This window comes from Chiloscyllium punctatum, chromosome 35, assembly GCF_047496795.1.
Source record: "Chiloscyllium punctatum isolate Juve2018m chromosome 35, sChiPun1.3, whole genome shotgun sequence".
Taxonomy (NCBI): domain Eukaryota; kingdom Metazoa; phylum Chordata; class Chondrichthyes; order Orectolobiformes; family Hemiscylliidae; genus Chiloscyllium; species Chiloscyllium punctatum.
Genome location: NC_092773.1, coordinates 15,792,346 through 15,806,868, shown reverse-complemented (window position 1 = coordinate 15,806,868; position 14,523 = coordinate 15,792,346). Strand labels below are relative to the sequence as shown.

The 14,523-nt window shown below is 42.3% G+C and overlaps 1 protein-coding gene across 1 annotated transcript in view; it reads left to right on the top strand.

Moving 5' to 3' along the window:
- The first annotated feature begins 990 nt into the window (after positions 1-990).
- The window catches only part of gnsb (glucosamine (N-acetyl)-6-sulfatase (Sanfilippo disease IIID), b), a 57,642-nt gene continuing 44,109 nt past the window's right edge, over positions 991-14,523 (top strand). The window contains exon 1 of the mRNA XM_072554066.1: positions 991-1,245. Coding sequence (XP_072410167.1) covers positions 1,003-1,245 — 243 coding nt within the window. The 5' untranslated portion in view covers positions 991-1,002. The remainder of the gene's footprint in view (positions 1,246-14,523) is intronic.

The window sequence follows — 14,523 nt, the reverse complement described above, 5'->3', positions numbered from 1 at the left end:
AGAAGATGCTGAGAGCCTTTGTGACTTCCTCCTTGTAATTCTTCTAAAATCTGGTCGATATTGCATCCTTAATGAACGGACAGGTGACAGCCAGAGGAACACTGTGACAAAACTGGCATGGCTATAACAAAACAAGAACCTGGGTGAGATCATTAATTTGGGGAAAGACAAATGAAAAAAAACGTTGAGAGATGTCATCATTCACTCAGCCGCAGTCTGGTTCAGGCCTGGAGGGCACAAGGTTTTGGACTGATGACGAGGAAAGCTGCAGTATTTTCAGTTGCACTGAGATTGGAAATCACACACCAGGTTACATCCAACAGGTTTATTTGGAAGCACTAGCTTTCGGAGCGCTGCTCCTTCATCTGGTGGTTGGATGATTTTTTTAACTTTATCCACCCCAGTCCAACACCACCTCCTCCACATCTTGAGATTGGAAGTTTTACGACTGAAGGTTATTGCACACATTGGGAAGAGATAGAGAGAGGTCTGAACAAATGTAATGGTGGTATGTCAAGTCAACGGAAAGGTTAAATATATTAACCTCCATTGTATGGAAAAAATGTTCGGTTGAAACCAACGCTGTGGCTAAAAAGGTGTCACTCTTGGGTTAGATTGATATCTCACAGTTGTCAGATCTTTCATGTCCACCAAGAACAATGCATGAGTCACCAGTCTAACTCTTTATGGTAGTTAAATTATCTCTGTTTGGACTCATTTCAGTTTTTAACAAGTGCATTTAAAATGGCAACCGGTCTCGACATGAGAGTTTCAGAATACTTTGAGAGAAAAACGCAACTTTCACGGCGACAACGAGCGAAGTTTGTTCTTTCCAGTCACGCCCTGTTCTACAAACCGAGCACACAATTGGACATTTCAGAAAGACATGGAGAGACTGACGTCTTTCTGGGACGGATGATTGGTTGTGGGGTTTGTCGTTTTCGCCTAACTGTGTTGGGGGGGGGGCGGGGGTTGAGCCACGCAGAAAACTCGGGTCAGGAAATGAGAGCTGCTGGAGACTCTGGTGGAAGACGGCTTTTGGGGGGGGAGGGATCGAGCGATCCACCCGCTGAACTCTCCCTGAAGACACCTCACAGCCTGAGCCACTTCTCGACCAACCGGGACAACACCATGAAGCTGATCGCGTTTTTGTTCCTGATGGTGTCCTTTCGTTTTGGACACTGTGTGAGACAGAATATTGTGTTCATACTCGCAGACGATCAAGATATCAAGCTCCAAGGAATGGTAGGTCTCAGATGGACTGGTCGATGTAACTTGTACTCTCGTTCTCTCCTAATCCTGTTGAAATCTAACATGTACCGCACAGGTATGTCTGTTGTTCCCAGACGGAGGGTCATTGTGAAGAGCTAGTTAACTCTTGTCCTCGAAAGGGAACCAATGTTTAGGCTTTTCACTGCATTGCCATTTTTGTTTGTGTGTGTGTGTGGTTTAGATGAGACGATACAAAAGTTTAGAAACTTTTAATACGACTTTCATAAAGTCAAAGTTTTTTTTAACAGCACGGGAAGAGGCGCTCTGACCCATCTTCCCAGAGCAGGTCATCAAACATGCAACCATTCCCATCCCAGTTTCCAACACCTGCCCCGCACCGCTCTGTGCTATGGTGTTTGAAGGGCCAATCTAAATATTTGTTTCATGACTTGAAGGTTCCTACCGATATCACCATTTTCACGCAGTGAGTTCTAGTTACCCACAAACGTCTGGTGAAAAACATATTTCCTCAAATCCCCTCTAAACCTTAGCTGAAAACTGTGCCCCAGAATTAGTGACCCCTCTACTCAGGGGAAAATGTTTCTCCCTAACTAGCCTGTGTATGCTGTCCATCTCAGTCAGACCCCCAAACAGTCCTCTCTGTTCTGAGAAAAACAGTTACATCACACTGTAAACTTATGCTATAAATTGTGTCTTACAATCTTATACTCCACAACCACCTGATGAAGGATCAGCACTCCAGAAGCTAGTGCTTCCAAATAAACCTGTTGGACTATAACCTGGTATTGTGTGATTTTTTAACTTTGTACACCCCAATTCAACACTGGCATCTCCAAATTTAGAAAGGTGAATAGGCATACCTGGTGTTGTGTGATTTTTAACCTTTCCAAATGTCTTTTACATATTGAAATTGGACCGACATCTGCAACTTCCTCTGGCAGTTCATTCCATACATGAACCACTCTGGCTAAAAAACAGTTGCCCTTCATGACTTTTCTCCTCTCACCTTAAAAATATGTCGCCCAGTTTAGAATGTCCCCACTCTTGGGAAAGACCCTTCCTATCCACTTTATCTATGTCCCTCATAATTTTATAATCCTCTATCAGGTCACCCCTCAACCTACTACGCTCCAGTTGAAAATGTCCAAATCTATCTAGCCCATTTTCTTTATAACTCAACCCCTCCATTCCCAACAACATTCTAGTAAATCTTTTCTTAACCCTCGAGAATATGGTGACCAGAACTGTACACAGTCCTCCAATTGTGGTGTAACTAATACTATTTACAGTTTCATCATGCCCTCCTTGCTCTGAGATTCAATGCTTTGAATGATAGAGGCAAGAAAGAGTCCCATCTGACTTCTCACCCACCTTACTTATTGCCCTGCTGCCTTCAAGGATCTGTGGACATGTACACCCAGGTTCCTCTGATCCTCTGTAATTCCTTGGATCCAACCATTCAATGTGGACTCCCTTGTCTTGTTAGTGCTACCAAAATGCATCACCTCAGGGCTGGGGCCACAATTATTTGCAATACACATTAATGACTTGGATGAGAGAAGTGAATGTACTCCAGCCAAGTTTGCAGATGACACAAAAATAGTTGGGAATGCAGTGGTTAGGATGACACAGTCTACAGAGAGGTATAAACAGGTTCAGCGAATTGATAGATGGAATATAATGTCAGAAAATGAGATAGTGTCTATCTGGGCAGGAAGAATACTGTCTCGGGGCTGAGTATCATGTGAACAGCAAGGCTAGCAAGCGACAGAACACAGATTTGGGATTCCTCATGCATCAATCATAAAAACTAGCATCTAAGTTGAGCAGGTAACTGGGAACAAATTAAATGTTCACCTTTATTTCTAAGGGAATGGAATGCAAAAATGGGAAGGTTTTGCTGAAATCTGATCAGACGACAGAATCTCAACATTGTGGAAACAGGCCCTTCGGCCCAACAAGTCCACACCGACCCTCCAAAGAGTAACCCACCCAGACCCATTCCCCTATCTTATACTTACCCCTGACCGATGCACTGAACTTCCACATCCCTGAACACTATGGGCAACTGTGCATGGCCAATTCACATAAACTGCACATGTTTGGATTGTGGGAGCACGCAGACACTGGGAAAATGTGCAAATTCCACACACACAGTTGCCCGAGGCTGGAATCGAATCTGGGTCCCTGGCGCTATGAGGCAGCAGTGCTAACCACTGAGACACCGTGCAGCCCACAAAATTCAAATATTGTGAACAGTTTTGGTAAAAAGTAAGCATTGCAGATCAGAGTCAAAAAGTGTGGGACTGGAAAAACACAACCAGTCAGGCAACATCCGAGGAGCAGTTTTGGGCCCTTTGTTTCAGGAAAGATACACTGGCATTGGAGGCAGTCCCCAGAAGGTTCACTTGATTGATACTGGATATCAGCTGATAGCAGAAACTGTCTTATGAGGAAAGGTTGATTAGATTTGGCCTGTACTCATTGGAATTTAGAAGAATGAGAGGTGATCTTATTGAAACACAGAAGTTTCTTCGGGACCTGGAAGCGTGAATGTGGAGATGTTGCTTCCCCTTTGGGGACTTTTAGAGATTTGGGAACCAGAGACAATAGACAATAGACCATAGGTGCAGGAGTAGGCCATTCTGCCCTTCGAGCCTGCACCACCATTCATTATGATCATGGCTGATCATCCTCAATCAGTATCCTGTTCCTGCCTTATCTCCATAACCCTTGATTCCACAATCCTTGAGAGCTCTATCCAACTCTTTCTTAAATGAATCCAGAGTCTGGGACTCCACTGCCCTCTGGGCCAGAGCATTCCACACAGCCACCACTCTCTGGGTGAAGAAGTTTCTCCTCATCTCTGTCCTAAATGGCCTACCCCATATTTTTAAGCTTTGTCCTCTGGTTCGGGACTCGCCCATCAGCGGAAACATCTTTCCTGCCTCCAGAGTGTCCAGTCCTTTCATAATCTTATACAATCAGCTCCCCTCTCAGTCTTCTAAACTCAAGGGTATACAAGCCCAGTCGCTCCAATCTTTCAACATAAGATAGTCCCACCATTCCAGGAATTGACCTCGTGAACCTACGCTGCACTCCCTCAATAGCCCGAATGTCTTTCCTCAAATTTGGAGACCAAAACTGCACACAATATTCAAGGTGCGGTCTCAACAGGGCCCTGTACAGCTGCAGAAGAACCTCTTTGCTTCTATACTCAATCCCTCTTGTTTTGAAGGCCAGCATGCTATTAGCTTTCTTCACGACCTGCTGTACCTGCATGCTTACCTTCATTGACTGGTGTGCAAGAACACCCAGATCTCTTTGCACTGCCCCTTTACCTAACTTGACTCCATTTAGGTAGTAATCTGCCTTCCTGTTCTTGCCACCAAAGTGGATAACCATACATTTATCCACATTAAACTGCATCTGCCATGCATCTGTCCACTCACCTAACCTGTCCAGGTCACCCTGTAATCTCCTAACATCCTCCTCACATTTCACCCTGCCACCCAGCTTTGTATCATCAGCAAATTTGCTAATGTTACTATTAATACAATCTTCCATATCATTAATATTGTAAAAAGCTGCAGTCCCAGCACTGATCCCTGCAGTACCCCACTGGTCACTGCCTGCCATTCCGAAATGGAGCCGTTTATCACTACTCTTTGTTTCCTATCAGCCAACCAATTTTCAATCCAAGTCAGTACTTTGCCCCCAATACCATGCGCCCTAATTTTGCTCACTAACCTCCTGTGTGGGACTTTATCAAAGGCTTTCTGAAAGTCCAGGTACACTACATCCACTGGATCTCCCTTGTCCATCTTCAGAGTTACATCCTCAAATAATTCCAGAAGATTAGTCAAGCATGATTTCCCCTTCATAAATCCATACTGACTCTGACCTATCCTGTTACTGCTATCCAGATGTGTCGTAATTTCATCCTTTATAATTGACTCCAGCATCTTTCCCACCACTGAGGTCAGACTAACTGGTCTATAATTTCCTGCTTTCTCTCTCGCTCCCTTCTTAAAAAGTGGAACAACATTAGCCACTCTCCAATCCGCAGGAACCTATCCTGAATCTATCGAACTCTGGAAAATAATCACCAATGCATCCACGATTTCTCGAGCCACCTCCTTCAGTACCCTGGGATGTAGACCATCAGGCCCCGGGGACTTATCAGCCTTCAGACCTAACAGTCTCTCCAACACCAATTCCTGGCAAACATAAATTCCCTTCAGTTCAGGTCCTTCAGCCACTGTTACCTCAGGGCGATTGCTTGTGTCTTCCCCAGTGAACACAGATCTGAAGTACCAATTCAACTCTTCTGCCATTTCTTTGTTCCCTGTAATATATTCCCCTGTTTCTGTCTTCAAGGGCCCAATTTTAGTCTTAACCACTTTTTTTTTCCTTTCACATACCTGAAAATGCTTTTACTATCCTCCTTTATATTTTTGGCCAGTTTACCTTCATACGTCATTTTTTTCTTTGCATATTTCCTTCATAGTAATCCTCTGTTGTTCTTTCAAAGCTTCCCAGTCATCCGTTTTCCCACGCATCTTTGCTTTGTTATACATTTTCTCTTTTGACTTTATGTTTCTTAACTTCCCTCGTCAGCCACGGCTACCCCTGCCTCCTCATAGGATCTTTCTTCCTTTTTGGAATGAACTGATCCTGCATCTTCTGCATTATATCCAGAGGGTATAGTCTCAGAACAAAGAGGTGTCAGTTTAAGACTGAAATGAGGAGTAATTTCTTCTCTAAGAGAGCAGTGAATCTGTGGAATTCTTTATTGCAGTGGGCTTTCAAGATTGGATCATTAAGTATACTCAAGACCGAGAGACAAATTTTTAATCTGTGATGGAATCAAGGAAAGGCAGCAAAGTAGAGTTGAGGATTATCAGTTTGGCTGTGATCTCATTAAATGGTGGAGCAGAAATTTCAGGATTAAATTTTCTGTGCCACTGTTCAGCCTATGCATATCATTCTGTGGTTTCAGGTTTTCTCCCTCTATTTATCACACCACCAATTTTAGTGTCATCTGTGCACCATAGCTCCTACATTTATATATAGACTATTCATGTGCACAACAAACAGCAAGAGACCCAACACTGAACCCTGAAGTACAACACTAGACACAGCTTTCCAGTCTTTAAAACACTCTTCAACCATGACCCTCTGTTTCATGCTACACAGCCGAATGTGGATCCATATTGTCCTGGATCCCAAGTGCACTTGGCTACGTAACCAGTCTGACACGTGAAACCTTGTCAAAACCTTAGGCCAGTATGTGCAGACTCCATCAACTACACAGTCCTCATTTACGCACCAAGTCAACAACTCGAAAAATTCAAATAAATTTGTGAGACATCATCTACCTATTCCAAGCCAAGCTGAGTCTCCTTGATTAATGCTTGATCTCTAATTGAAGATTAATTCTGCCCTACAGAATTGTTTCCTGTAGTTTTCCCTCCACTGATGTTTGACTTAATGGCCTATGGTTTCCGGGTTAATCCCCCCACCTTTCTTGAAAAATGGTACCACATTTGTTGACTGCCAGTCCTTTGACCGGAGAGGATTTGAAGATTAATGTTAGAACCCCTGCAATTATCTCCCTTGCCTGCCATAGCAGCTTGGGATACATGCACCCAAGGCCTGGGGATTTATTCATTTTCAAATCTGTTAAACCTGCTAATAAGTCTTTCATCTCCCTGCTCACTTGCTCAAGTATATCACGGTTCCACTCCCACTATATCACGACCATTTAAAACCCCAACTATGTATTTCAGCTCTGCACACTGATTGCTGCTTTGGTCTCAAATGGGCCTTGCGCTTTCCCTCTTAGCCCTAATATAGTTGCAAAGTGCCTTTACATTTCCCTTAATGTTAGGCACCATCTTTTTTTCATATCCCTTCTTCACTCTCCTGATTGATTTTTTTTTCAGTGACCTGTTACAGTTTCTCAGCCCTTCAAAGTCATCAGCTGTTTTCAGCCTTCAATATCGGCTGACAACTTCCTTTTTTAACTTTGTCAATCCTGAAAATCCCTAACATCCAGGATTCTCTGGACTCATTGGTGCCACTCATTACTTTTTACAAGAACATGGTCGGCCTGTATTCACCATTCGTCTTTCTGAATGGCACCAGACCTTCAAGGTTTCATCTGAAACATCAAACAACACAACTGTTCACATAAAGCGTTTGCTTTTATTTAAGTTGACTAACATTTGTCTCTGTTTTCATTCGTCAATGCTGTTGACTAATGCCCAACTAAATGGTGGACAAATAACTTTTCTTTGGTTATCTGTGGGATGATGAGTCAAAGATAAACAAGAAAACAACGCAAACGAACATGATACCAAACCAAAACATTTTTTCTTTGGATCAAAATGTGTGTGTGTGTGTGGTCAAATTAACCCAAAAACATTGTAAAGTGGACTGAGACTTTTGGAGAATTCTAGGAGAATTCCTGTGTCTGTTGCCAGAATCACCAATGCCTTAAAAAGGTCATGTGATGCACCGTGTTCTTCACACATGTTCATCTGGTTTAACAATGTCATTTCCCTTCTGTTTGACCCAAGGTGAGTCGAAGAGAGGATGGGGAATCTGCACTGTAATTTTTTTTTGTAAAAGCTTCTTGAGATCATGATGTTGTCCATTTTAAATGAAGTGATTTTTCGCAGACTCTGAAATGATCGTCCTGCCTGTAAAAACAAGCTTGCGAAGCAATGTCAATGTTGCCAGTGGAGTTCTTAAAACCCTGGTTCAAGGTGCTGGAAGTAGTGGATACCTTCCATAAGTAATGTGTTGCACTCCAATGAAAAAGTGAGAGTTTTGGGTCTGAAGGATAGAGCTTTGAGTGATAGAATCATGAATCCCTGCTCTATGCAGGAGCCATTTTGCTATAATTATCCTTATGTCTGAGCAATAAAACGACATACCCACTATTAATTGAAAGGATTTTTTTCTACTTACTAAGGAATAAGCATCAAGAGTCCTGTGAATGAAAGATCAGAGTATCAAAACAATGTACTCGGAGAGATATTGAAATGGCCTTGTGACTTTTACATGCTGAAGGCCAGTCACTATATGAGTCAGTGTTACTTGCAAGTTTATTCACTTCCTATTTTGTCGTTTCATAAACATTTTGCATTAAATGTTGGATACAATATATATTTTCAGGAGAATATTTGCTGCTGAACTGGGTTCAATTTTGCTTTCTCCCTGAGAAGATACATTTTTTGACTTTACTTCATTTATAGTTAGATGTTTCGGAGTCAAAGAAAATTTGAACACAACTTGGCTAGCATTTCAGCACTGTGCTGAATAAATGCTTCATTGCCAGATGTACTGTGTTTTGGATGAAACATTAGAACAAGGCAATAGTGCAATAGGCACAATACTGAGGTAATACCAGAAGACATAAGAACAGGAGTAGGCCATTCAGCCCCTTAAGTCTGCTCTGCCATTCAATATGATCATGGCTGGTCTGACACTTATCATCCATTTTCCTGCTCTTTGTTTGTAACCCTTAATTCCTCCACTGATTGAGAATGTTTTTATCTCAGCCTTAAATATATGCAAGGACTCCGTGGGTAAGGAGTTTCAATGACTGACACGTTTTGAGAGAAGAAATCCTTCCTCATCTCTGTCTTATGTTGATGCCACTTTATTCTGAGACTATAGCCTGTGATCCTCGATTGTCCCTTGAAGGGAAACATCCACTCAGCATTTACCCTGTCAAGCCTCTAATATTCCTATACTGGAAATCTAAAACAAATACAGAGAATGCTGGAGAAAGTCTGGTAGCATCTGCAGAGAGAGAAACAGAATTAACGTTTGAAGTCTGGCATGACTCCTGTTCAGAAGAAGGGACACTGCCTACTGAGATGTCATAAAAGACCATTTTGGTATTAGTAGTAAGATCTCACAATACACCAGTCAACTTTTAATGTCCAAAGTTAACCATGAAAAACTGAGAAACACGACATGAGAAACCCCCAGCTGAGGAAACTTTGAGACAATGCAACTCGTGATGCATTTCAAATATCCCAAATAATGTAATGAAGAACTCTCTTCACACGGTTTAGGACTGGACTGTCTCAGTGAGAAAATAATTCTGTGAATGTACCAGATTTAACATGAAATAATTGAGTTTGAGATGAAATGGGCAATGCTCCTTGCAAAAAGAAATAGCACAGTTGATGTGACAAGTGAGTAAAGATCTTATACTCGCACAAAGGTCGAAGATTTGCTTCTCATTTGGGAGGTTTTTTTGGGCACAACACAACTTCACTTGAGAATGCTTCATGTTAATTTAAGAGAGTTTAACTCTCAGCATTAATGTTCTTCGCTTTTTTTTTCAGTTGAAATAATTCATTCATCCCCACTCCAACTGTTATTAGATTGCATCCCTGCATGACTACTGCTTTGCATTGCTTCTGACACCTCAGTGTTGTGCTATCCACAAGGCCATATCTCGTCACTCTAAACATTCAGTGGATCTCTAACAGACACTATATGTGATCTAAAATGGGCAAGAGCTGAACCCATCGCCAACTGAATCAATGATAACAACTTAGCCATGTTGATAACCATGTCTGAATCAATAACAGAATGTTATATATTCTGTCTTATTGCCAATTACAGGACACAGGTTTCATTTGCAAATGAGAAGTTCTTTACTCATCTTATCCTCAGATTCAGTTACTTTGTAATCAATGTATAATGCCTGCTGTTGTGTAAATCTCCTGCAAACCACCCTTGTCTTAATTAAATTCCTCAGTGATTGTTTGTGTTATGACTCTAAGTTTTATTGAGATTTCCTTGACAGTTTTGGAAAATCAGTCATGTTGAACTTGAAATACCTATCAACAACCAATACAAATATACTAAATTGAGCAAATAATGCTCTTTTGGTGCATTGGAAGCGTCCATCTCTCTGAATCAGGAGCTCTAGGTTCAAGGACAACCTGCTTCACAGGTGTTACTTAACATCGCAGTGGCTCAGTGCTTAGCACTGCTGCCTCACAGCACCAGGGTCCCAGGTTCGATTCCAGCCTCGGGCAACTGTCTGTGTGGAGTTTGCATGTTCTCCCTGTGTCTGCATGGGTTTCCTCTGGGTGCTCCGATTTCCTCCCACAGTCCAAAGATGTGCAGGTCAGGTGAATTGGCCATGCTAAATTGTCCATAGTGTTAGGTGCACTAGTCAGAAGGGAAATGGGTCTGGGTCGGTTACTCTTCAGAGGGTTGGTGTGGACTGGTTGGGCAGAAGGGCCTGTTTCCACACTGTAGGGAATATAATCTAATCCCTGAATAGGATGATTTAGTATTATGTAAACTGAGCAAAGGCACTCATTGTCCACTAATAGTGGTGACATCTCGAGAGAGAATGTGTGAATGAGATGAGCAGCATAGAGATTCAAATGCTGTATCTCCCCTTCCAACTCCATTTTGATTAAGTCCCTTTCCTTTCTCTCCCTCGCCTTTGAAGAACTGCATTGCCTTTTTTGCATGTAAATTAATCAATTGGAAAATAGAGGTGATTTACTGGTAGTGGTTAACAAATGAAAAATACCATGGGTGATTTGATGATGGAAAATAAAAGTCAGTTTTGTGTATGAGCAATTCTGGGGATTGTGACTCAGAAACCACATATTGAGATGCCTTGATCTCCATGTTGATTATTACTGGGTGTGCACCCAGCTCATAGCCAAGGGTTGGAACTTCAACTTTTTACACAAGGTATTAAATATTGAGGGAGATGCGCAAAATATTGTCTTTCCCCAAATTAGTGATTTTAATAGAAAAACTGCAGCCTCTTACAATTTTAAAAATTAAACTCAGCTCCCAGGCTTCATTGTTTTTGAAACACTAAATGGACAGCACCTTCCAGCAACTATACCTGTTGTGTTTTGTGTTTCAATGCTGCAGTTGTAGTATCCCAAACTCTGAGTCAGAAGACCTGAGTTCATGTCTCAGCTGCTGCAGAGATGTAACAAAACATCTCTGAACAAATTAATGTTGAAAATATCTCTCTGAGATGTAAGACCCAGAAATCAAGAAATTGCTATCAGAACTATTTTTTTTCTCAAGAAGCTATTAGATACAATAGCTCTGCATTCAAGCAGGGAATATAAGGAAATTGCTTATTCAGGAACTACTCACTCAGTGTGGACTCGCCCTTTTCTACAGGTTTACATTTGGTTGAAAAGAAAATTGTTTTCCTACCTTTCTTTCTTTGACCTCTCAGAATCCCATGTTATTTTTCCCCTTCTCTCTCTTAGATTTTACACTGAAGTAAATTTTGTTACCTGTGCTTTCAGACCTTTTAGACTCTGTATGCCTCAGCAAATATTCTGTGAAGTTACTGGTTACTGAGGGACACTATTATTTACTGGTCCCAGATACCCAGGATGGGAGGGGGCGTGCTGAAAAAGATTGCAGTATCACCGCAATGTCTCAACAAAGTTTGCGAAAAATCTGTGAGCAAGAGTAACTGCAATTATTTCCCTGATCAAAAAATCCAGTTTCTTATTTGCATTCTGTTCCCCTGTTTGACAGGAACGTGAGATTGAAACAAGTTGACAACTGAACCCCATGTTCTGTTCTGCTGCTTACCTCATTATCATAAATCCTTCAGTACCATAGCTACCAATTATCATAATCTAGTCAGGTATTTTACACTTTTACTTCTCTGAACAAAATCTTGACACAACCAAGGAAAGGGTTATAACTGAATTGCAGTTTGCAGTCTGTTATAAAACCACATTGGATAATTGCCTTTAAACTTCTATACTCCAGTTACCGACTCTCATGTTAGCCAATCCAATGTCTCTTTACCCTGTCAAACACTTGACAATTTTGAACACCAATGTCAAGTAATTGTTTTTCTTCTTCCATTTCTCTGCCCCAAGAACAGCCAGCTTCTATCCTCTCTTCATGTCACGTTGCTGAGACCTAACTGGTGCCTGGAATTGGACAAAGGACTCCACTTGAGGCCTAACCACTGATTTTAGATGTGAACTGAAGCAGCAATGTTCAGTTTAGAATGTAAAAGTCGACAGGATGAATTATTTGCAGGAGGGTTCAGCAGAATCTTTGTTCACTAACTTCTGAAGCAATCTCATGGGATCCTTCTCCTCCTGCCAGACACGAAACCACAACTCTTGCGTGAAGTGATGCGAGTCACACGTGATCTTAGATTCTGTGTGTTAGGACAAAAGTTGACTGTAAGAGCTGAATTTGAGAGGTTAGGTGACAACAACTGACCTTGACATGAAGTCTGTATTGACTGAGTGGGCCAGAAGGTCAAGAAATCCTTTAAAAATTGAAGTCAAGGGGGATAGGGTGACATGATCTCTATTGACTGGAGTCAAACTGAACACAGATCAAGAAAGTTCTAGTGTTGGATCAAATATCTTACATCAAGAATGTGAAAAGATTTGTAGCTCGGGTGCTCGTTATTGTGGTTCTGTTCGCCGAGCTGGGAATTTGTGTTGCAGACGTTTCGTCCCCTGTCTAGGTGACATCCTCAGTGCTTTGGAGCCTCCTGTGAAGCGCTTCTGTGATCTTTCCTCGGCATTTGTAGTGGTTTGAATCTGCCGCTTCCGGTTGTCAGTTCCAGCTGTCCGTTGCAGTGGCCGGTATATTGGGTCCAGGTCGATGTGCTTATTGATTGAATCTGTGGATGAGTGTCATGCCTCTAGGAATTCCCTGGCTGTTCTCTGTTTGGCTTGTCCTATAATAGTAGTGTTGTCCCAGTCAAACTCATGTTGCTTGTCATCTGCGTGTGTGGCTACTAAGGATAGCTGGTCGTGTCGTTTCGTGGCTAGTTGGTGTTCATGGATGTGGATCGTTAGCTGTCTTCCTGTTTGTCCTATGTAGTGTTTTGTACAGTCCTTGCATGGGATTTTGTACACTACATTGGTTTTGCTCATGCTGGCTATCGGGACCTTCGTTCTGGTGAGTTGTTGTCTGAGAGTGGCTGTTGGTTTGTGTGCTGTTATGAGTCCTAGTGGTCGCAGTAGTCTGGCTGTCAGACTACTGACAAGCCAAACAGAAAACAGCCAGGGAATTCCGAGAGTCATGGCACTCATCCACAGATTCAATCAATAAGCACATCGACCTGGACCCAATATACCGGCCACTGCAACGGACAGCTGGAACTGACAACCGGAAGCGGCAGATTCAAACCACTACAAATGCCGGAGGAAAGATCACAGAAGCGCTTCACAGGAGGCTCCCAAGCACTGAGGATGTCACCTAGACAGGGGATGAAACATCTGCAACACAAATTCCCAGCTCGGCGAACAGAATTACATCAAGAATCTCATTTCAGAAGTTCCTTAGAATAATGTTCTCGGCCCAACCATTTTCAGTGACTTGATTAAAGTCTGTCCTTCCATCCTTCAAATGTGAGATGTTACAGTAATCACAATTTTTCAAAGTTCCATCCTCAAGCTGTCTAGATATGGCAATATCTGGACAACATTCAGGTTTAAGCTGACAAATGACAAGTAATATTTCTGCTAGACAAGTGCCAGACAATGCCCCTCTCTAACAAAAGATGATCTAACCAACTTCACTTGACAGTCAACTGGACTATACTCATTGAATGTTCCATTTGCATACACGATGGAAATGAGGTGACTATAGCAAAGAAGATCAAAAACTGGAAATTTTGTGGCAAGTAGCAATATTAAATCACAGAATCCTTGTCGTGCAGATTAAGGGTATTTTACAAAAATCAACAAATGATTCCCTTGAGTGTCAAAAGAGGCCATTCAGCCCACCAAGACACCACCGACTCTTCAAAACGCATCCCACCCAAATCAGTACCCTGCAACCTGCCGCCTCCATCCCCAACGGTATCTGTATAGCCCCGCGTTTACTCTGGCAAATTTGCCCACGCTGCACGTCTTTTGGCTCAAAGGCAGAAGTCAGAGGGTAGTGGCAGAGGGTTGTTTTTCACACTGGAGACCTGTGACCAGGAGACTGCCACAAGGATCTGTGCTGGGTCCACTGCTTTTTGTCCTTGATACAAATGATTTGGATGTGAACATCGGACATGTTGTTAATAAGTTTGCAACAGACACCAAAGTTGGAGATGCAGTGGACAGTGAAGGTTACCTCAGAATATTATGGGACCTTGATCATAAAGGGAGGCAAGAGAGGAGGGCGAGTGGCATCTTTGATAAGGGATAGCATTACAGCTGTGCTGAGGGAGGATATTCCCAGAAATACATCCAGGGAAGTTATTTGGGTGGAACTGAGAAATAAGAAAGG